Raw genomic sequence first — 19,650 nt, forward strand, 5'->3', positions numbered from 1 at the left:
GTGTGAGGCGAGGCGAGGCGAGGCGAGGCGAGGCGAGGAAGCCCACATCGCTACCAGTGGCGCCCTCCAGCACGACACTGCCACACCCCGCACAGGCCCTCCGCTGGACACCAGGGACAAGATGCGTCCTCCGCTAGTGTCGAAGGCTGCACGCGCCCAGCGAATGACAGGAGGTGCAACGAGCAACAGTGCGTCTCACACACGCGGCGGTGCGCCCGCTAATTCGGCCGTCGCTCGCTGGGACGCCGGGCGCGCCCCCAGCGCCGTCCTCGAGGAACTGGCTGTTGCAGAAGGAAGTACTTTCGTCAAATGCGGCGGAAAACTAACATTTTGTGTGTTGGGAGAGAAGCCGAACGCGAATTCTGCCGTCCTCCTACATTACACTAGTGCCAACGGCCATACCATGGTGAATACACCGGTTCTCGTCCGATCACCGAAGTTAAGCATCATCGGGCCCGGTTAGTACTTGGATGGGTGACCGCCTGGGAAACCCGGGTGCTGTTGGCTCCTTTCCTTTCTTTTTTGTTTTGTTATTATGTCGCTACCCCTGCCAGCCCAATTTTCAAACTACCTTTCTGTTGTGACAAAGATGCTTCCTTAACCCTTTTAAACTACTGTAATGGTAAGAAAATGCAGTAATTAAAAAACTTAAAAGAAAAGGTGTGTTGGCTCCTTTCCTTTCTTTTTGTTTTGTTATTATGTCGCCAGCCCAATTTTCAAACTACATTTCTGTTGTGACAAAGATGCTTCCTGAAGCATTTTGAACTACTGTAATGGTACGAAAATGCAGTAATTAACTCAGTTTGAGGGAGAATGTGCTAACCAAGTTTGCCAAGGAGACTTTGAAAACGACAAAACAGTACGAATCGGCAGTTGATTTCTGAAATACGTCACCGCCTATTTTTGTGTAAAGTTCCAAATTTGATTTGTAATCACGAATTTATTCCTTAGTAGTCTCGTCTCGTCTCGTCCCGCAGACGTTTGACGTGCTTGCGCTGTCATATGGACCACGACCCGAGCGGCAGCGAGCGGCAGTCGGGCAAAGTCGGGACAAGTCGGGACGGGGACAGGGATTGCAAACCACGCAGACACCTGGTGTGAGGCGAGGCGAGGCGAGGCGAGGCGAGGCGAGGAAGCCCACATCGCTACCAGTGGCGCCCTCCAGCACGACACTGCCACACCCCGCACAGGCCCTCCGCTGGACACCAGGGACAAGATGCGTCCTCCGCTAGTGTCGAAGGCTGCACGCGCCCAGCGAATGACAGGAGGTGCAACGAGCAACAGTGCGTCTCACACACGCGGCGGTGCGCCCGCTAATTCGGCCGTCGCTCGCTGGGACGCCGGGCGCGCCCCCAGCGCCGTCCTCGAGGAACTGGCTGTTGCAGAAGGAAGTACTTTCGTCAAATGCGGCGGAAAACTAACATTTTGTGTGTTGGGAGAGAAGCCGAACGCGAATTCTGCCGTCCTCCTACATTACACTAGTGCCAACGGCCATACCATGGTGAATACACCGGTTCTCGTCCGATCACCGAAGTTAAGCATCATCGGGCCCGGTTAGTACTTGGATGGGTGACCGCCTGGGAAACCCGGGTGCTGTTGGCTCCTTTCCTTTCTTTTTTGTTTTGTTATTATGTCGCTACCCCTGCCAGCCCAATTTTCAAACTACCTTTCTGTTGTGACAAAGATGCTTCCTTAACCCTTTTAAACTACTGTAATGGTAAGAAAATGCAGTAATTAAAAAACTTAAAAGAAAAGGTGTGTTGGCTCCTTTCCTTTCTTTTTGTTTTGTTATTATGTCGCCAGCCCAATTTTCAAACTACATTTCTGTTGTGACAAAGATGCTTCCTGAAGCATTTTGAACTACTGTAATGGTACGAAAATGCAGTAATTAACTCAGTTTGAGGGAGAATGTGCTAACCAAGTTTGCCAAGGAGACTTTGAAAACGACAAAACAGTACGAATCGGCAGTTGATTTCTGAAATACGTCACCGCCTATTTTTGTGTAAAGTTCCAAATTTGATTTGTAATCACGAATTTATTCCTTAGTAGTCTCGTCTCGTCTCGTCCCGCAGACGTTTGACGTGCTTGCGCTGTCATATGGACCACGACCCGAGCGGCAGCGAGCGGCAGTCGGGCAAAGTCGGGACAAGTCGGGACGGGGACAGGGATTGCAAACCACGCAGACACCTGGTGTGAGGCGAGGCGAGGAAGCCCACATCGCTACCAGTGGCGCCCTCCAGCACGACACTGCCACACCCCGCACAGGCCCTCCGCTGGACACCACGGACAAGATGCGTCCTCCGCTAGTGTCGAAGGCTGCACGCGCCCAGCCACACCTCGGCGGCGCGTGCTCCGCTCGGCCGTTGGTGTTTGTGCCAGTCGCGTGCTCGCTGTGCCACGTGGCGGCTCTTCGCCTCGCGGTTGCTGGTTTTCATCACAACTGTGAGTAGACATGGACTCTGAAGATCGCGAGAATAATATCCAGTGCGAATTCGATCGCAATGTGTCCCGCCCGACTGCTTTAGAAATTCATCATTGGTTAATCAATGACTTAAAGTTAACCGATAGTGACGTCCTTGGCTTGCAGTTAGACACGTTCCTCAATTCTCTTTTCGTAAAGCTCAGTAATTCGGAACTTTGTGACAGTATCGTGTCCGTAAATGATGGTGTGCGAAAATTTAAACATTCTGACGGCAGTGTTAGTAATGTTAATATTACAAATGCAGGTTTTGGTGTTCGTAATGTGCGGGTGTTTAACCTTCCCTTTGAGGTCAAAAACGAGACCATCTCACGTTGTCTTGGCCCCTACGGCACTGTGTTGTCGGTTGTAAAAGAGAAGTGGTCGGCTGCGTACCCTTTTCAAGTGGAAAATGGTATTCGTAGCGTTCGAATGATAGTGAGAAAGCATGTTCCGTCATTTTTGTATATGGCCGGTCATCGTGCCTTCATTACATACAGTGGACAACCACAAACTTGTTCATATTGTAACGCTACGGACCACTTTAGACAACATTGTCCGCGCCGTAGGCGTCCGGTGCAGTTGCCACTTGGCGATGACGGTGACGCACAGACAACGTGGGCGGCAGTTGCATTAGGTGCACCCCCTTCGCCTGCCCGCCGTGTTGACACCGCTGTTGCAATGGACATAACGTCTGTCGTCCCTGTTGTTGATGTCGGTTCGGTCGTGTCGGTCGTGCCTTCGCCTGTTGCTGTTGATGTTGCTCTTGTTACACGGTCGGACATTCCGTCCGCGTCGACAGAGACGAGTGCCGAACCCGCTCCGGTTGTTGCTTCTGATATCGTGGCGAACCCGGTGCCCTCCGACGTTGTCGTGATGGACATTGTTCCACCTGATGTCTCTCATAATGTGGCACATATACACTCCGACCCGTCCGAATCCATCCCTGTTGAACGCGTCTTTATGTCGTCCCCAAAAGTGTCTGACACATCGGTCTCAGAACCTGTCCATCAGCGTACTGCCCCCGTTGTGCTTCCTCCGGAATCGGTTCCTGCTCCTGTAGCTGCTTGCGCTCCACCAAAGGCTCCTGCACCGCAAAAACCTAGGTCGCGGCGCGACACTGCTTCCCGGCGTCGCGGCTCTGTTGATCGGGCACGTAGTGTAAGCACTTCTGTGTTTTTATCGCAACGGTCCTCTTCTGGCAGGGAGCGTAGCCCGTCTCCGGAACGTAAACCCTCTCCGCGTTCGACGCCTTCAAAGTTACAGCCGAAGGCGTCTCAAAAACCCGCGCAGCGTGTCGTTCCTGACGCTCGGCCGGCTGCCCCTTCTGGGCGCCGTCAGCAGCATTCGGTGGCCGGTAGTCAGCACGCGCGTGCGGACGAACGCCGGCAGGAAATGGTCCGCCATTTGCAGGGTGTGTTACATTCTGGGGCACCGGGCGGTGCAATGGATACCGATGTCGATCCTGCGCCTATTCCGGTCCATTCCTCGCAAAAGCGAAAAGCCGAGGAGCCTCCTGAGCCCCGCGCGCGCCCGTCTTCACAAGATCTCGCGTCGGTCCCTCCCACGCACGACGTACCTATGTCGGTGGGAAGTTCCGGTGCGCCCACGCTCACGGATGTTGCGGGTGCGTCTTCGCACGCGCAACCGTATGACTGGGGAGAGGATGTGGAGGAGGCTGACGGTACTTTCACTACCGTCTAGCTTCTTTGTTTGTTTCTTTCGTGTATGGTAGCGCACCTTCCATCTGTTGTCGCTACCGTAAATCTCAACCGTTTGGCGTCGCGTGCTAAGTACTTGAGCTTGGTGGACTTTTTACGTTTTGTCGCTGCCGACGTAGTCTTTTTGCAAGAAGTTGTGTCCGATCTTTTACAATTTGTTCCCGGCTATCAGGTGTTGTTTAACTTTGATCCGGAATGTAACTGTGGCACTGCGTTGTTAGTTAGGGCCGGCATTGCTTACACGGACGTTGCTACGATACCTAACGGGCGTGGGGTGGCCTGTACGGTCAACAACATCCGATACGTGAACGTGTACGCACCTTCCGGTGCTGAGGGGAAGCTGCAGCGTCGCGTGTTTTATAGCAGAGATATTTGTCATCTTCTTTCTGGCACCCACCTGCCAATAGTGTTGGGTGGTGATTTTAATTGTGTGTTGGCTGATAGAGACCAGGAGCCACGGCCCTACAAATGTTTAGAACTCCAAACGCTTGTCACGGAAATGAAATTGGTCGATACCTGGCGTCATTTGTATCCCGCCGAACCGGGGTTTACTTATTATTACGTGACCGGTCGGAGCCGGATCGATCGCATTTATATTTCTGGTGACAAAAAGGGTTGTGTTATCGAGTCTAAGGTGCATCCCGTTCTCTTTTCGGACCACTGTGCATATGTTTGTCGCTTCCATTCTTTGCTAGCCACAAAACCCCGTATGCAGACTATGTGGAAGTTTAATGTTTGTCATTTGTCGCATCCTGGTTTTGAACCGGTTGTTTCTCGTGTGTGGCAGCAGGCTGCGAAATATCGTGCCGTGTATCCCACTGTTCTATCGTGGTGGGTGGAATACGTGAAGCCAGCGCTCCGTAAAGCTATCTGTGAATTTAGTCGACAGCTTGCTCATTGGGAGAGGTCCACTATGCAGTTTTATGAAACTTGTCTCAATGACGCGATCCGCCTACAGCCGAACACTCCGGGTCTCAGGTGGGCGCAGATTCGGCAAATTAAAACCCGTCTTTTGGCCCTGAAGACGAAGTCGCTGAAAGGTAGTGTTGTGCGGAGTCAGGCTCCTGGTTCCTTTGACGACGAAGCGCCTTCCTTGTTTCATTACTTGCGGGAGCGCCGTCGGGCGGCGCGCCGTTACGTCACAGAACTGGAAACAGCTGATGGCGTGCGCGTCAGCACTCAGTCGGAGATTGTTGCTGAGGCACACCGGCACTTTGTCGATCTTTTTAGTGCTAAAGACAGTGACGATGTCGCCGTCTCTGATCTCCTTGCTGACGTTCCGCGGGTTCTCACAGTCACCGATCGTCTCCACCTTACTGAACCGTTCACTGTCGAGGAAGTGCGTGACGTGCTCAAACAGTGTGCGAAGAACAAATCGCCCGGCGCTGACGGCTTCCCGCCGGAATTCTATCTTCACTTTTGGTGTTTCTTTGGTCCTGTACTGACCACTATGTATAATGAAATCTTAAATGGTGTGTCGCTTCCTCCATCTTTTTTGGAAGGCGTAGTGACCCTAGCTCCAAAGACACCGGCTAATCGTAAAATGTGTGACTTACGTCCCCTCACTCTCCTCAACGGTGACTACAAATTATTTACGAAATGTGTAGCGCTTCGTTTGAAAGTGATCATGCGCAAAGTGGTTAGTGAGTACCAATTCTGTGCTGTGCCACAACGCACGATTTACGACGCTGTGTTGACGTATCGCGACGCAATTGCGTATGCGACGACGCACAGACACCCTTTGGGCATTTTGTCAATCGATTTTGCTATGGCGTTCGATAGGGTGGGCCACCAATATCTACGGCGGGTGTTGCAACAATTTGGTTTCGGAGCGACCTTTATTAACATGCTCTTTAATTTGTTTACGGCGTCGTCATCACGAGTTTGCATTAATGGATGTTTTTCGGAGCCTGTTCCTGTACGATGCTCAGTGAAACAAGGATGCCCTTTATCAATGGCGTTATTTGCGATCTCTTTGGACCCTCTGTTGCGGAAATTGGCATCTTCTTGTCAGGGTTTGCGTCTTGGCGGTACCAAATACGTGTGCAGTGCATATGCCGATGATCTTGGTTTGTTGGTGTCCTCGGTCTCTGATTTCGACGTTATTCGTGCCATTCTAAACACATACGAACTTGCATCGGGCGCGAAAATTAATCCTCGTAAAACCGTCTTTCTACCGATTCATGCGTTTTCACGCGGTTTCTCGCGCCCGTGGTTTACGGTCACTCGTGAGCATAAAATTTTGGGCGTCCGATTTCGACCTAATCTTTTGCAGACGGCGGCTTCCAATTGGCGTCTTGTTCTGTATGGTATACGTGCGATGGCTCACTTGAGTGCCACTCGCACCTTGGCGCTAACACAGAGGGTCGCGCTGATCAATTCGTTCTTACTCAGCAAGGCCTGGTACTTAGCCCAACTATTTCACGTCCCGATAGAACTAGGACGTGCCATAACGCAGGCGGTCTATTGGTTTCTGTGGCGGGGGGATGTTTTTAAAGTGGCTTATCTCACGTGTACTTTGCCGCGTGACCGAGGTGGGCTTGGCCTGATCCACTTCGTGACCAAAGCATCTGCTTTACTGATTAATAGAACTTGTGTCACGATTGAGAAGAATGCCTCGCATCTCACGACTCTTTTGTTCCGTGTTTATCGTCCCTCCTCTGAGCTGGCTCCACTCGATCCGACCGGGATCCCATACCGCCTGCGTTATGTTCGGGACTTTTTCTTGCACAAGAGTTATCTCGGTGCTGACGACCTCGATCCTCGGACGAGATCAGCGCGGGGCGTGTATTCCGCTTTGCGGGGGCGGCCTGCTAGCAATAAGATGGAATTGCGTTTTCCTGAATCGGCGTGGCGGACAGTGTGGGCCAACATCCACGCCCCTTACTTGCCGCCGGACGTTAGTAGTTTGTGGTATAAGGTCGTGAATCGAGCCTTCCCCACGAACGACAAGATGTGTCGCATTCATTTGCGGCCGTCTGGCTTGTGTGATTATTGCCCCTGCGACGACACACTCGAACACCGATTTTCGTGTCCGCGATCGGCGTCGATTTGGACCATCGCCGTTAAGCTTCTTGCCCTGGTCAATCGCACGAGTCCTGCCAGCTTCTCAGTGGACGTCGCGCTGATTCCGGATTTTCGACCTTATCCGGCCACGAAACGTGCGGCTACTACGTGGCTCACTGCACATACTGTATATGCTCTCCTGCAATTGCAGCTGGCGGATGATTTTCTCTATCTTGAATATCTGTCTGCGCAGCATCGTCTTATTCACTCCCGGAATGACTATACTCAGACTTTTGCCAATTTTTTAACAATTGCTCTAAATTATGCTTTTGACAAACTGCTGTGATGACACCATTGTTTTCCCAAACAATGTCTTTTTTCTAAATATTTGATTTGTATTTCTATGGAACGTAAAACGATACTTGGATACATGACTTAAACGGATTCCTAATACGTCACTAATTTGATGCGCAGGACTGTTTTTCTTCTGTACCAGAATCTTAGAGTGTAACTTATGCAGCATGTCGACGCAATTTTTCGTCAGATAAATAAAGTGAATTGAGCCTTTCTCAATGTTTGTGTTTGTGTTGTGTGTGTGTGTGTGTGTGTGTGTGTGTGTGTGTGTGTCTACGTATCTGGTTATACCAAAATTCGCCTGTGTTTATTGGCCGCCGGGACGCTCACGCAATATTGGCGGCCCATACGTAAATAACGTATATATTAATACTTTTGTTTATGTACATTCATCTACATATGTATCTATATATAACATTTTTCTTTCCACGCTGAGTACTTTCGTGGCTTGTCTTCTAGTTCTGTCCCGAGCTTTTTGGTTTTCTTTCCGTTAGTTTCAAGCCGATTGGGGCTTGAATTGTTCCGTTGTTTTTGAGATTATCATTGCCAAAAAAAAAAAACACACCAAATGAGGACATAACTTTTAGTTCATCTAGTGCGCCTACGTTTTGTAAACATTCGCTCACAGTGTCGAGTGATGTTTGATTGAATGTTTACGTTTCCTTTTGTGGCACACTGTACCGTTCACTCTCGTACGCAACGGGATGAGCTCGTTGCTTCATGTTTTTTTTTAGTTCTGGCCTTTTAGTGGCAGTCCTTGTTACATTTATGCACTTTTGTATTGCGGATTTGAGTTTGAAACGACTTTCTTGAATAATGTTTGATTTTAGTTTTCGTGGCAGTGATAGTCAGTGTTTTTAATAGTGACGTTATCTTTTGCCTCGTGCTTGTGCTCCACTCATTTTTAATTTCTGTCGCTGTAGAACTTCACAGTGGTTTGGAGACAACACAAGCAGCGATGTTTTCTGTTGCTAAAAAAAAAAAAAAAAAACAAACAAAAAACTAAAAAAACAATCAACAAAAAAAAAATTAAAAAAAATAAAAATTCGTGGTGTGCGCTTTCCTCATAGTTTTTCCGGATTCAACGATCCCCGTACACGGTAATTACACCCCGCCGTGTGCTTAAGTGTGTTTTTGTTGGTGCCACGTCTCGTTCTTTCTCGTTCGGCTTGGGTGCCGGTGTTTACCGGTTTTTCTCGTTTGCACAGTGAATGGAGTTTTCCCTTATGGTGTCTCGCACTGATTATTCTTTTTCGGTGGCTGTATAGTCTTGGTTGCTCTTGTATGTTTTGTGTTCCCTTTGGACCGTCGTCACCGCCGGTTGTTACGGCGTGAAGCCGTTTTTTATTTCTTTATTTTTGCGTATTCTGGGAGATATTCTCACGTTTTCGTTTTTCATACATTGGAGGCCCATTTCCCTTTTGTTACGAAAAAAAAAAAAATAATGAATACACCGGTAATAAAAAAAAAAATGGTGAATACACCGGTAAAAAAAAATAAAAAAAAAAAAAAATGATGATTGCACCGGTTCTCGTCCGATCACCGAAGTTAAGCATCATTGGGCCCGGTTAGTACTTGGATGGGTGACCGCCTGGGAAACTCGGGTGCTGTTGGCTCCCTTTTTTTTTTTTGTTATTATGTCGCTACCCCTGGCAGCCCAATAAAAAAAAAAGGTGCTGTTGGCTCCCTTACATTTTCTCCTTTTTGCATCGCTACCCCTGCCAGCCCTCTTTTCATACTACCTTTCAAAAAAAAAAAAAAAAAAAAAAAAAAAAAATGGTGAATACACCGGTTCTCGTCCGATCACCGAAGTTAAGCATCATCGGGCCCGGTTAGTACTTGGATGGGTGACCGCCTGGGAAACCCGGGTGCTGTTGGCTCCTTTCCTTTCTTTTTTGTTTTGTTATTATGTCGCTACCCCTGCCAGCCCAATTTTCAAACTACCTTTCTGTTGTGACAAAGATGCTTCCTTAACCCTTTTAAACTACTGTAATGGTAAGAAAATGCAGTAATTAAAAAACTTAAAAGAAAAGGTGTGTTGGCTCCTTTCCTTTCTTTTTGTTTTGTTATTATGTCGCCAGCCCAATTTTCAAACTACATTTCTGTTGTGACAAAGATGCTTCCTGAAGCATTTTGAGCTACTGTAATGGTACGAAAATGCAGTAATTAACTCAGTTTGAGGGAGAATGTGCTAACCAAGTTTGCCAAGGAGACTTTGAAAACGACAAAACAGTACGAATCGGCAGTTGATTTCTGAAATACGTCACCGCCTATTTTTGTGTAAAGTTCCAAATTTGATTTGTAATCACGAATTTATTCCTTAGTAGTCTCGTCTCGTCTCGTCCCGCAGACGTTTGACGTGCTTGCGCTGTCATATGGACCACGACCCGAGCGGCAGCGAGCGGCAGTCGGGCAAAGTCGGGACAAGTCGGGACGGGGACAGGGATTGCAAACCACGCAGACACCTGGTGTGAGGCGAGGCGAGGCGAGGCGAGGCGAGGCGAGGCGAGGAAGCCCACATCGCTACCAGTGGCGCCCTCCAGCACGACACTGCCACACCCCGCACAGGCCCTCCGCTGGACACCAGGGACAAGATGCGTCCTCCGCTAGTGTCGAAGGCTGCACGCGCCCAGCGAATGACAGGAGGTGCAACGAGCAACAGTGCGTCTCACACACGCGGCGGTGCGCCCGCTAATTCGGCCGTCGCTCGCTGGGACGCCGGGCGCGCCCCCAGCGCCGTCCTCGAGGAACTGGCTGTTGCAGAAGGAAGTACTTTCGTCAAATGCGGCGGAAAACTAACATTTTGTGTGTTGGGAGAGAAGCCGAACGCGAATTCTGCCGTCCTCCTACATTACACTAGTGCCAACGGCCATACCATGGTGAATACACCGGTTCTCGTCCGATCACCGAAGTTAAGCATCATCGGGCCCGGTTAGTACTTGGATGGGTGACCGCCTGGGAAACCCGGGTGCTGTTGGCTCCTTTCCTTTCTTTTTTGTTTTGTTATTATGTCGCTACCCCTGCCAGCCCAATTTTCAAACTACCTTTCTGTTGTGACAAAGATGCTTCCTTAACCCTTTTAAACTACTGTAATGGTAAGAAAATGCAGTAATTAAAAAACTTAAAAGAAAAGGTGTGTTGGCTCCTTTCCTTTCTTTTTGTTTTGTTATTATGTCGCCAGCCCAATTTTCAAACTACATTTCTGTTGTGACAAAGATGCTTCCTGAAGCATTTTGAACTACTGTAATGGTACGAAAATGCAGTAATTAACTCAGTTTGAGGGAGAATGTGCTAACCAAGTTTGCCAAGGAGACTTTGAAAACGACAAAACAGTACGAATCGGCAGTTGATTTCTGAAATACGTCACCGCCTATTTTTGTGTAAAGTTCCAAATTTGATTTGTAATCACGAATTTATTCCTTAGTAGTCTCGTCTCGTCTCGTCCCGCAGACGTTTGACGTGCTTGCGCTGTCATATGGACCACGACCCGAGCGGCAGCGAGCGGCAGTCGGGCAAAGTCGGGACAAGTCGGGACGGGGACAGGGATTGCAAACCACGCAGACACCTGGTGTGAGGCGAGGCGAGGCGAGGCGAGGCGAGGCGAGGAAGCCCACATCGCTACCAGTGGCGCCCTCCAGCACGACACTGCCACACCCCGCACAGGCCCTCCGCTGGACACCAGGGACAAGATGCGTCCTCCGCTAGTGTCGAAGGCTGCACGCGCCCAGCGAATGACAGGAGGTGCAACGAGCAACAGTGCGTCTCACACACGCGGCGGTGCGCCCGCTAATTCGGCCGTCGCTCGCTGGGACGCCGGGCGCGCCCCCAGCGCCGTCCTCGAGGAACTGGCTGTTGCAGAAGGAAGTACTTTCGTCAAATGCGGCGGAAAACTAACATTTTGTGTGTTGGGAGAGAAGCCGAACGCGAATTCTGCCGTCCTCCTACATTACACTAGTGCCAACGGCCATACCATGGTGAATACACCGGTTCTCGTCCGATCACCGAAGTTAAGCATCATCGGGCCCGGTTAGTACTTGGATGGGTGACCGCCTGGGAAACCCGGGTGCTGTTGGCTCCTTTCCTTTCTTTTTTGTTTTGTTATTATGTCGCTACCCCTGCCAGCCCAATTTTCAAACTACCTTTCTGTTGTGACAAAGATGCTTCCTTAACCCTTTTAAACTACTGTAATGGTAAGAAAATGCAGTAATTAAAAAACTTAAAAGAAAAGGTGTGTTGGCTCCTTTCCTTTCTTTTTGTTTTGTTATTATGTCGCCAGCCCAATTTTCAAACTACATTTCTGTTGTGACAAAGATGCTTCCTGAAGCATTTTGAACTACTGTAATGGTACGAAAATGCAGTAATTAACTCAGTTTGAGGGAGAATGTGCTAACCAAGTTTGCCAAGGAGACTTTGAAAACGACAAAACAGTACGAATCGGCAGTTGATTTCTGAAATACGTCACCGCCTATTTTTGTGTAAAGTTCCAAATTTGATTTGTAATCACGAATTTATTCCTTAGTAGTCTCGTCTCGTCTCGTCCCGCAGACGTTTGACGTGCTTGCGCTGTCATATGGACCACGACCCGAGCGGCAGCGAGCGGCAGTCGGGCAAAGTCGGGACAAGTCGGGACGGGGACAGGGATTGCAAACCACGCAGACACCTGGTGTGAGGCGAGGCGAGGCGAGGCGAGGCGAGGCGAGGCGAGGAAGCCCACATCGCTACCAGTGGCGCCCTCCAGCACGACACTGCCACACCCCGCACAGGCCCTCCGCTGGACACCAGGGACAAGATGCGTCCTCCGCTAGTGTCGAAGGCTGCACGCGCCCAGCGAATGACAGGAGGTGCAACGAGCAACAGTGCGTCTCACACACGCGGCGGTGCGCCCGCTAATTCGGCCGTCGCTCGCTGGGACGCCGGGCGCGCCCCCAGCGCCGTCCTCGAGGAACTGGCTGTTGCAGAAGGAAGTACTTTCGTCAAATGCGGCGGAAAACTAACATTTTGTGTGTTGGGAGAGAAGCCGAACGCGAATTCTGCCGTCCTCCTACATTACACTAGTGCCAACGGCCATACCATGGTGAATACACCGGTTCTCGTCCGATCACCGAAGTTAAGCATCATCGGGCCCGGTTAGTACTTGGATGGGTGACCGCCTGGGAAACCCGGGTGCTGTTGGCTCCTTTCCTTTCTTTTTTGTTTTGTTATTATGTCGCTACCCCTGCCAGCCCAATTTTCAAACTACCTTTCTGTTGTGACAAAGATGCTTCCTTAACCCTTTTAAACTACTGTAATGGTAAGAAAATGCAGTAATTAAAAAACTTAAAAGAAAAGGTGTGTTGGCTCCTTTCCTTTCTTTTTGTTTTGTTATTATGTCGCCAGCCCAATTTTCAAACTACATTTCTGTTGTGACAAAGATGCTTCCTGAAGCATTTTGAACTACTGTAATGGTACGAAAATGCAGTAATTAACTCAGTTTGAGGGAGAATGTGCTAACCAAGTTTGCCAAGGAGACTTTGAAAACGACAAAACAGTACGAATCGGCAGTTGATTTCTGAAATACGTCACCGCCTATTTTTGTGTAAAGTTCCAAATTTGATTTGTAATCACGAATTTATTCCTTAGTAGTCTCGTCTCGTCTCGTCCCGCAGACGTTTGACGTGCTTGCGCTGTCATATGGACCACGACCCGAGCGGCAGCGAGCGGCAGTCGGGCAAAGTCGGGACAAGTCGGGACGGGGACAGGGATTGCAAACCACGCAGACACCTGGTGTGAGGCGAGGCGAGGCGAGGCGAGGCGAGGCGAGGCGAGGAAGCCCACATCGCTACCAGTGGCGCCCTCCAGCACGACACTGCCACACCCCGCACAGGCCCTCCGCTGGACACCAGGGACAAGATGCGTCCTCCGCTAGTGTCGAAGGCTGCACGCGCCCAGCGAATGACAGGAGGTGCAACGAGCAACAGTGCGTCTCACACACGCGGCGGTGCGCCCGCTAATTCGGCCGTCGCTCGCTGGGACGCCGGGCGCGCCCCCAGCGCCGTCCTCGAGGAACTGGCTGTTGCAGAAGGAAGTACTTTCGTCAAATGCGGCGGAAAACTAACATTTTGTGTGTTGGGAGAGAAGCCGAACGCGAATTCTGCCGTCCTCCTACATTACACTAGTGCCAACGGCCATACCATGGTGAATACACCGGTTCTCGTCCGATCACCGAAGTTAAGCATCATCGGGCCCGGTTAGTACTTGGATGGGTGACCGCCTGGGAAACCCGGGTGCTGTTGGCTCCTTTCCTTTCTTTTTTGTTTTGTTATTATGTCGCTACCCCTGCCAGCCCAATTTTCAAACTACCTTTCTGTTGTGACAAAGATGCTTCCTTAACCCTTTTAAACTACTGTAATGGTAAGAAAATGCAGTAATTAAAAAACTTAAAAGAAAAGGTGTGTTGGCTCCTTTCCTTTCTTTTTGTTTTGTTATTATGTCGCCAGCCCAATTTTCAAACTACATTTCTGTTGTGACAAAGATGCTTCCTGAAGCATTTTGAACTACTGTAATGGTACGAAAATGCAGTAATTAACTCAGTTTGAGGGAGAATGTGCTAACCAAGTTTGCCAAGGAGACTTTGAAAACGACAAAACAGTACGAATCGGCAGTTGATTTCTGAAATACGTCACCGCCTATTTTTGTGTAAAGTTCCAAATTTGATTTGTAATCACGAATTTATTCCTTAGTAGTCTCGTCTCGTCTCGTCCCGCAGACGTTTGACGTGCTTGCGCTGTCATATGGACCACGACCCGAGCGGCAGCGAGCGGCAGTCGGGCAAAGTCGGGACAAGTCGGGACGGGGACAGGGATTGCAAACCACGCAGACACCTGGTGTGAGGCGAGGCGAGGCGAGGCGAGGCGAGGCGAGGCGAGGAAGCCCACATCGCTACCAGTGGCGCCCTCCAGCACGACACTGCCACACCCCGCACAGGCCCTCCGCTGGACACCAGGGACAAGATGCGTCCTCCGCTAGTGTCGAAGGCTGCACGCGCCCAGCGAATGACAGGAGGTGCAACGAGCAACAGTGCGTCTCACACACGCGGCGGTGCGCCCGCTAATTCGGCCGTCGCTCGCTGGGACGCCGGGCGCGCCCCCAGCGCCGTCCTCGAGGAACTGGCTGTTGCAGAAGGAAGTACTTTCGTCAAATGCGGCGGAAAACTAACATTTTGTGTGTTGGGAGAGAAGCCGAACGCGAATTCTGCCGTCCTCCTACATTACACTAGTGCCAACGGCCATACCATGGTGAATACACCGGTTCTCGTCCGATCACCGAAGTTAAGCATCATCGGGCCCGGTTAGTACTTGGATGGGTGACCGCCTGGGAAACCCGGGTGCTGTTGGCTCCTTTCCTTTCTTTTTTGTTTTGTTATTATGTCGCTACCCCTGCCAGCCCAATTTTCAAACTACCTTTCTGTTGTGACAAAGATGCTTCCTTAACCCTTTTAAACTACTGTAATGGTAAGAAAATGCAGTAATTAAAAAACTTAAAAGAAAAGGTGTGTTGGCTCCTTTCCTTTCTTTTTGTTTTGTTATTATGTCGCCAGCCCAATTTTCAAACTACATTTCTGTTGTGACAAAGATGCTTCCTGAAGCATTTTGAACTACTGTAATGGTACGAAAATGCAGTAATTAACTCAGTTTGAGGGAGAATGTGCTAACCAAGTTTGCCAAGGAGACTTTGAAAACGACAAAACAGTACGAATCGGCAGTTGATTTCTGAAATACGTCACCGCCTATTTTTGTGTAAAGTTCCAAATTTGATTTGTAATCACGAATTTATTCCTTAGTAGTCTCGTCTCGTCTCGTCCCGCAGACGTTTGACGTGCTTGCGCTGTCATATGGACCACGACCCGAGCGGCAGCGAGCGGCAGTCGGGCAAAGTCGGGACAAGTCGGGACGGGGACAGGGATTGCAAACCACGCAGACACCTGGTGTGAGGCGAGGCGAGGCGAGGCGAGGCGAGGCGAGGAAGCCCACATCGCTACCAGTGGCGCCCTCCAGCACGACACTGCCACACCCCGCACAGGCCCTCCGCTGGACACCAGGGACAAGATGCGTCCTCCGCTAGTGTCGAAGGCTGCACGCGCCCAGCGAATGACAGGAGGTGCAACGAGCAACAGTGCGTCTCACACACGCGGCGGTGCGCCCGCTAATTCGGCCGTCGCTCGCTGGGACGCCGGGCGCGCCCCCAGCGCCGTCCTCGAGGAACTGGCTGTTGCAGAAGGAAGTACTTTCGTCAAATGCGGCGGAAAACTAACATTTTGTGTGTTGGGAGAGAAGCCGAACGCGAATTCTGCCGTCCTCCTACATTACACTAGTGCCAACGGCCATACCATGGTGAATACACCGGTTCTCGTCCGATCACCGAAGTTAAGCATCATCGGGCCCGGTTAGTACTTGGATGGGTGACCGCCTGGGAAACCCGGGTGCTGTTGGCTCCTTTCCTTTCTTTTTTGTTTTGTTATTATGTCGCTACCCCTGCCAGCCCAATTTTCAAACTACCTTTCTGTTGTGACAAAGATGCTTCCTTAACCCTTTTAAACTACTGTAATGGTAAGAAAATGCAGTAATTAAAAAACTTAAAAGAAAAGGTGTGTTGGCTCCTTTCCTTTCTTTTTGTTTTGTTATTATGTCGCCAGCCCAATTTTCAAACTACATTTCTGTTGTGACAAAGATGCTTCCTGAAGCATTTTGAACTACTGTAATGGTACGAAAATGCAGTAATTAACTCAGTTTGAGGGAGAATGTGCTAACCAAGTTTGCCAAGGAGACTTTGAAAACGACAAAACAGTACGAATCGGCAGTTGATTTCTGAAATACGTCACCGCCTATTTTTGTGTAAAGTTCCAAATTTGATTTGTAATCACGAATTTATTCCTTAGTAGTCTCGTCTCGTCTCGTCCCGCAGACGTTTGACGTGCTTGCGCTGTCATATGGACCACGACCCGAGCGGCAGCGAGCGGCAGTCGGGCAAAGTCGGGACAAGTCGGGACGGGGACAGGGATTGCAAACCACGCAGACACCTGGTGTGAGGCGAGGCGAGGCGAGGCGAGGCGAGGCGAGGCGAGGAAGCCCACATCGCTACCAGTGGCGCCCTCCAGCACGACACTGCCACACCCCGCACAGGCCCTCCGCTGGACACCAGGGACAAGATGCGTCCTCCGCTAGTGTCGAAGGCTGCACGCGCCCAGCGAATGACAGGAGGTGCAACGAGCAACAGTGCGTCTCACACACGCGGCGGTGCGCCCGCTAATTCGGCCGTCGCTCGCTGGGACGCCGGGCGCGCCCCCAGCGCCGTCCTCGAGGAACTGGCTGTTGCAGAAGGAAGTACTTTCGTCAAATGCGGCGGAAAACTAACATTTTGTGTGTTGGGAGAGAAGCCGAACGCGAATTCTGCCGTCCTCCTACATTACACTAGTGCCAACGGCCATACCATGGTGAATACACCGGTTCTCGTCCGATCACCGAAGTTAAGCATCATCGGGCCCGGTTAGTACTTGGATGGGTGACCGCCTGGGAAACCCGGGTGCTGTTGGCTCCTTTCCTTTCTTTTTTGTTTTGTTATTATGTCGCTACCCCTGCCAGCCCAATTTTCAAACTACCTTTCTGTTGTGACAAAGATGCTTCCTTAACCCTTTTAAACTACTGTAATGGTAAGAAAATGCAGTAATTAAAAAACTTAAAAGAAAAGGTGTGTTGGCTCCTTTCCTTTCTTTTTGTTTTGTTATTATGTCGCCAGCCCAATTTTCAAACTACATTTCTGTTGTGACAAAGATGCTTCCTGAAGCATTTTGAGCTACTGTAATGGTACGAAAATGCAGTAATTAACTCAGTTTGAGGGAGAATGTGCTAACCAAGTTTGCCAAGGAGACTTTGAAAACGACAAAACAGTACGAATCGGCAGTTGATTTCTGAAATGCGTCACCGCCTATTTTTGTGTAAAGTTCCAAATTTGATTTGTAATCACGAATTTATTCCTTAGTAGTCTCGTCTCGTCTCGTCCCGCAGACGTTTGACGTGCTTGCGCTGTCATATGGACCACGACCCGAGCGGCAGCGAGCGGCAGTCGGGCAAAGTCGGGACAAGTCGGGACGGGGACAGGGATTGCAAACCACGCAGACACCTGGTGTGAGGCGAGGCGAGGCGAGGCGAGGCGAGGCGAGGCGAGGAAGCCCACATCGCTACCAGTGGCGCCCTCCAGCACGACACTGCCACACCCCGCACAGGCCCTCCGCTGGACACCAGGGACAAGATGCGTCCTCCGCTAGTGTCGAAGGCTGCACGCGCCCAGCGAATGACAGGAGGTGCAACGAGCAACAGTGCGTCTCACACACGCGGCGGTGCGCCCGCTAATTCGGCCGTCGCTCGCTGGGACGCCGGGCGCGCCCCCAGCGCCGTCCTCGAGGAACTGGCTGTTGCAGAAGGAAGTACTTTCGTCAAATGCGGCGGAAAACTAACATTTTGTGTGTTGGGAGAGAAGCCGAACGCGAATTCTGCCGTCCTCCTACATTACACTAGTGCCAACGGCCATACCATGGTGAATACACCGGTTCTCGTCCGATCACCGAAGTTAAGCATCATCGGGCCCGGTTAGTACTTGGATGGGTGACCGCCTGGGAAACCCGGGTGCTGTTGGCTCCTTTCCTTTCTTTTTTGTTTTGTTATTATGTCGCTACCCCTGCCAGCCCAATTTTCAAACTACCTTTCTGTTGTGACAAAGATGCTTCCTTAACCCTTTTAAACTACTGTAATGGTAAGAAAATGCAGTAATTAAAAAACTTAAAAGAAAAGGTGTGTTGGCTCCTTTCCTTTCTTTTTGTTTTGTTATTATGTCGCCAGCCCAATTTTCAAACTACATTTCTGTTGTGACAAAGATGCTTCCTGAAGCATTTTGAACTACTGTAATGGTACGAAAATGCAGTAATTAACTCAGTTTGAGGGAGAATGTGCTAACCAAGTTTGCCAAGGAGACTTTGAAAACGACAAAACAGTACGAATCGGCAGTTGATTTCTGAAATACGTCACCGCCTATTTTTGTGTAAAGTTCCAAATTTGATTTGTAATCACGAATTTATTCCTTAGTAGTCTCGTCTCGTCTCGTCCCGCAGACGTTTGACGTGCTTGCGCTGTCATATGGACCACGACCCGAGCGGCAGCGAGCGGCAGTCGGGCAAAGTCGGGACAAGTCGGGACGGGGACAGGGATTGCAAACCACGCAGACACCTGGTGTGAGGCGAGGCGAGGCGAGGCGAGGCGAGGAAGCCCACATCGCTACCAGTGGCGCCCTCCAGCACGACACTGCCACACCCCGCACAGGCCCTCCGCTGGACACCAGGGACAAGATGCGTCCTCCGCTAGTGTCGAAGGCTGCACGCGCCCAGCGAATGACAGGAGGTGCAACGAGCAACAGTGCGTCTCACACACGCGGCGGTGCGCCCGCTAATTCGGCCGTCGCTCGCTGGGACGCCGGGCGCGCCCCCAGCGCCGTCCTCGAGGAACTGGCTGTTGCAGAAGGAAGTACTTTCGTCAAATGCGGCGGAAAACTAACATTTTGTGTGTTGGGAGAGAAGCCGAACGCGAATTCTGCCGTCCTCCTACATTACACTAGTGCCAACGGCCATACCATGGTGAATACACCGGTTCTCGTCCGATCACCGAAGTTAAGCATCATCGGGCCCGGTTAGTACTTGGATGGGTGACCGCCTGGGAAACCCGGGTGCTGTTGGCTCCTTTCCTTTCTTTTTTGTTTTGTTATTATGTCGCTACCCCTGCCAGCCCAATTTTCAAACTACCTTTCTGTTGTGACAAAGATGCTTCCTTAACCCTTTTAAACTACTGTAATGGTAAGAAAATGCAGTAATTAAAAAACTTAAAAGAAAAGGTGTGTTGGCTCCTTTCCTTTCTTTTTGTTTTGTTATTATGTCGCCAGCCCAATTTTCAAACTACATTTCTGTTGTGACAAAGATGCTTCCTGAAGCATTTTGAACTACTGTAATGGTACGAAAATGCAGTAATTAACTCAGTTTGAGGGAGAATGTGCTAACCAAGTTTGCCAAGGAGACTTTGAAAACGACAAAAC

General features: G+C 50.3%; 1 protein-coding gene, 11 non-coding genes and 2 pseudogenes across 12 annotated transcripts; all 14 read left to right on the plus strand.

Moving 5' to 3' along the window:
* Positions 1–388: 388 nt before the first annotated feature.
* Positions 389–507, plus strand: LOC124597311. The gene has a single exon (XR_006978482.1). It is a non-coding gene; the product is annotated as a 5S ribosomal RNA (ribosomal RNA).
* Positions 508–1,483: 976 nt separating this feature from the next.
* LOC124597312 lies at positions 1,484–1,602 on the plus strand. Its single transcript, XR_006978483.1, has one exon. It is a non-coding gene; the product is annotated as a 5S ribosomal RNA (ribosomal RNA).
* A 1,537-nt stretch (positions 1,603–3,139) lies between these two features.
* Positions 3,140–4,162, plus strand: LOC124594584 (serine/arginine repetitive matrix protein 1-like). Its single transcript, XM_047132954.1, has one exon. It carries the CDS (start codon positions 3,140–3,142, stop codon positions 4,160–4,162), a length of 1,023 nt encoding a protein of 340 aa, XP_046988910.1.
* Positions 4,163–9,036: 4,874 nt separating this feature from the next.
* LOC124597024 lies at positions 9,037–9,155 on the plus strand (annotated as a pseudogene).
* Positions 9,156–9,300: 145 nt separating this feature from the next.
* LOC124597035 lies at positions 9,301–9,419 on the plus strand (annotated as a pseudogene).
* Positions 9,420–10,400: 981 nt separating this feature from the next.
* On the plus strand, positions 10,401–10,519 carry LOC124597313. Its single transcript, XR_006978484.1, has one exon. It is a non-coding gene; the product is annotated as a 5S ribosomal RNA (ribosomal RNA).
* Positions 10,520–11,495: 976 nt separating this feature from the next.
* On the plus strand, positions 11,496–11,614 carry LOC124597314. The gene has a single exon (XR_006978485.1). It is a non-coding gene; the product is annotated as a 5S ribosomal RNA (ribosomal RNA).
* A 981-nt stretch (positions 11,615–12,595) lies between these two features.
* On the plus strand, positions 12,596–12,714 carry LOC124597315. The gene has a single exon (XR_006978486.1). It is a non-coding gene; the product is annotated as a 5S ribosomal RNA (ribosomal RNA).
* A 981-nt stretch (positions 12,715–13,695) lies between these two features.
* Positions 13,696–13,814, plus strand: LOC124597316. The gene has a single exon (XR_006978487.1). It is a non-coding gene; the product is annotated as a 5S ribosomal RNA (ribosomal RNA).
* A 981-nt stretch (positions 13,815–14,795) lies between these two features.
* LOC124597318 lies at positions 14,796–14,914 on the plus strand. Its single transcript, XR_006978489.1, has one exon. It is a non-coding gene; the product is annotated as a 5S ribosomal RNA (ribosomal RNA).
* A 976-nt stretch (positions 14,915–15,890) lies between these two features.
* On the plus strand, positions 15,891–16,009 carry LOC124597319. The gene has a single exon (XR_006978490.1). It is a non-coding gene; the product is annotated as a 5S ribosomal RNA (ribosomal RNA).
* Positions 16,010–16,990: 981 nt separating this feature from the next.
* LOC124597320 lies at positions 16,991–17,109 on the plus strand. The gene has a single exon (XR_006978491.1). It is a non-coding gene; the product is annotated as a 5S ribosomal RNA (ribosomal RNA).
* Positions 17,110–18,090: 981 nt separating this feature from the next.
* On the plus strand, positions 18,091–18,209 carry LOC124597321. Its single transcript, XR_006978492.1, has one exon. It is a non-coding gene; the product is annotated as a 5S ribosomal RNA (ribosomal RNA).
* Positions 18,210–19,180: 971 nt separating this feature from the next.
* On the plus strand, positions 19,181–19,299 carry LOC124597322. The gene has a single exon (XR_006978493.1). It is a non-coding gene; the product is annotated as a 5S ribosomal RNA (ribosomal RNA).
* The last annotated feature ends 351 nt before the right edge of the window (positions 19,300–19,650 follow it).

Source organism: Schistocerca americana, chromosome 2 (assembly GCF_021461395.2).
Source record: "Schistocerca americana isolate TAMUIC-IGC-003095 chromosome 2, iqSchAmer2.1, whole genome shotgun sequence".
In the NCBI taxonomy this organism is placed as follows: domain Eukaryota; kingdom Metazoa; phylum Arthropoda; class Insecta; order Orthoptera; family Acrididae; genus Schistocerca; species Schistocerca americana.

What these genes read in the sequence shown, in the direction of transcription:
- LOC124594584 (XM_047132954.1), top strand. Translation starts at nt 3,140, where the DNA reads ATGGACATAACGTCTGTCGTCCCTGTTGTTGATGTCGGTTCGGTCGTG.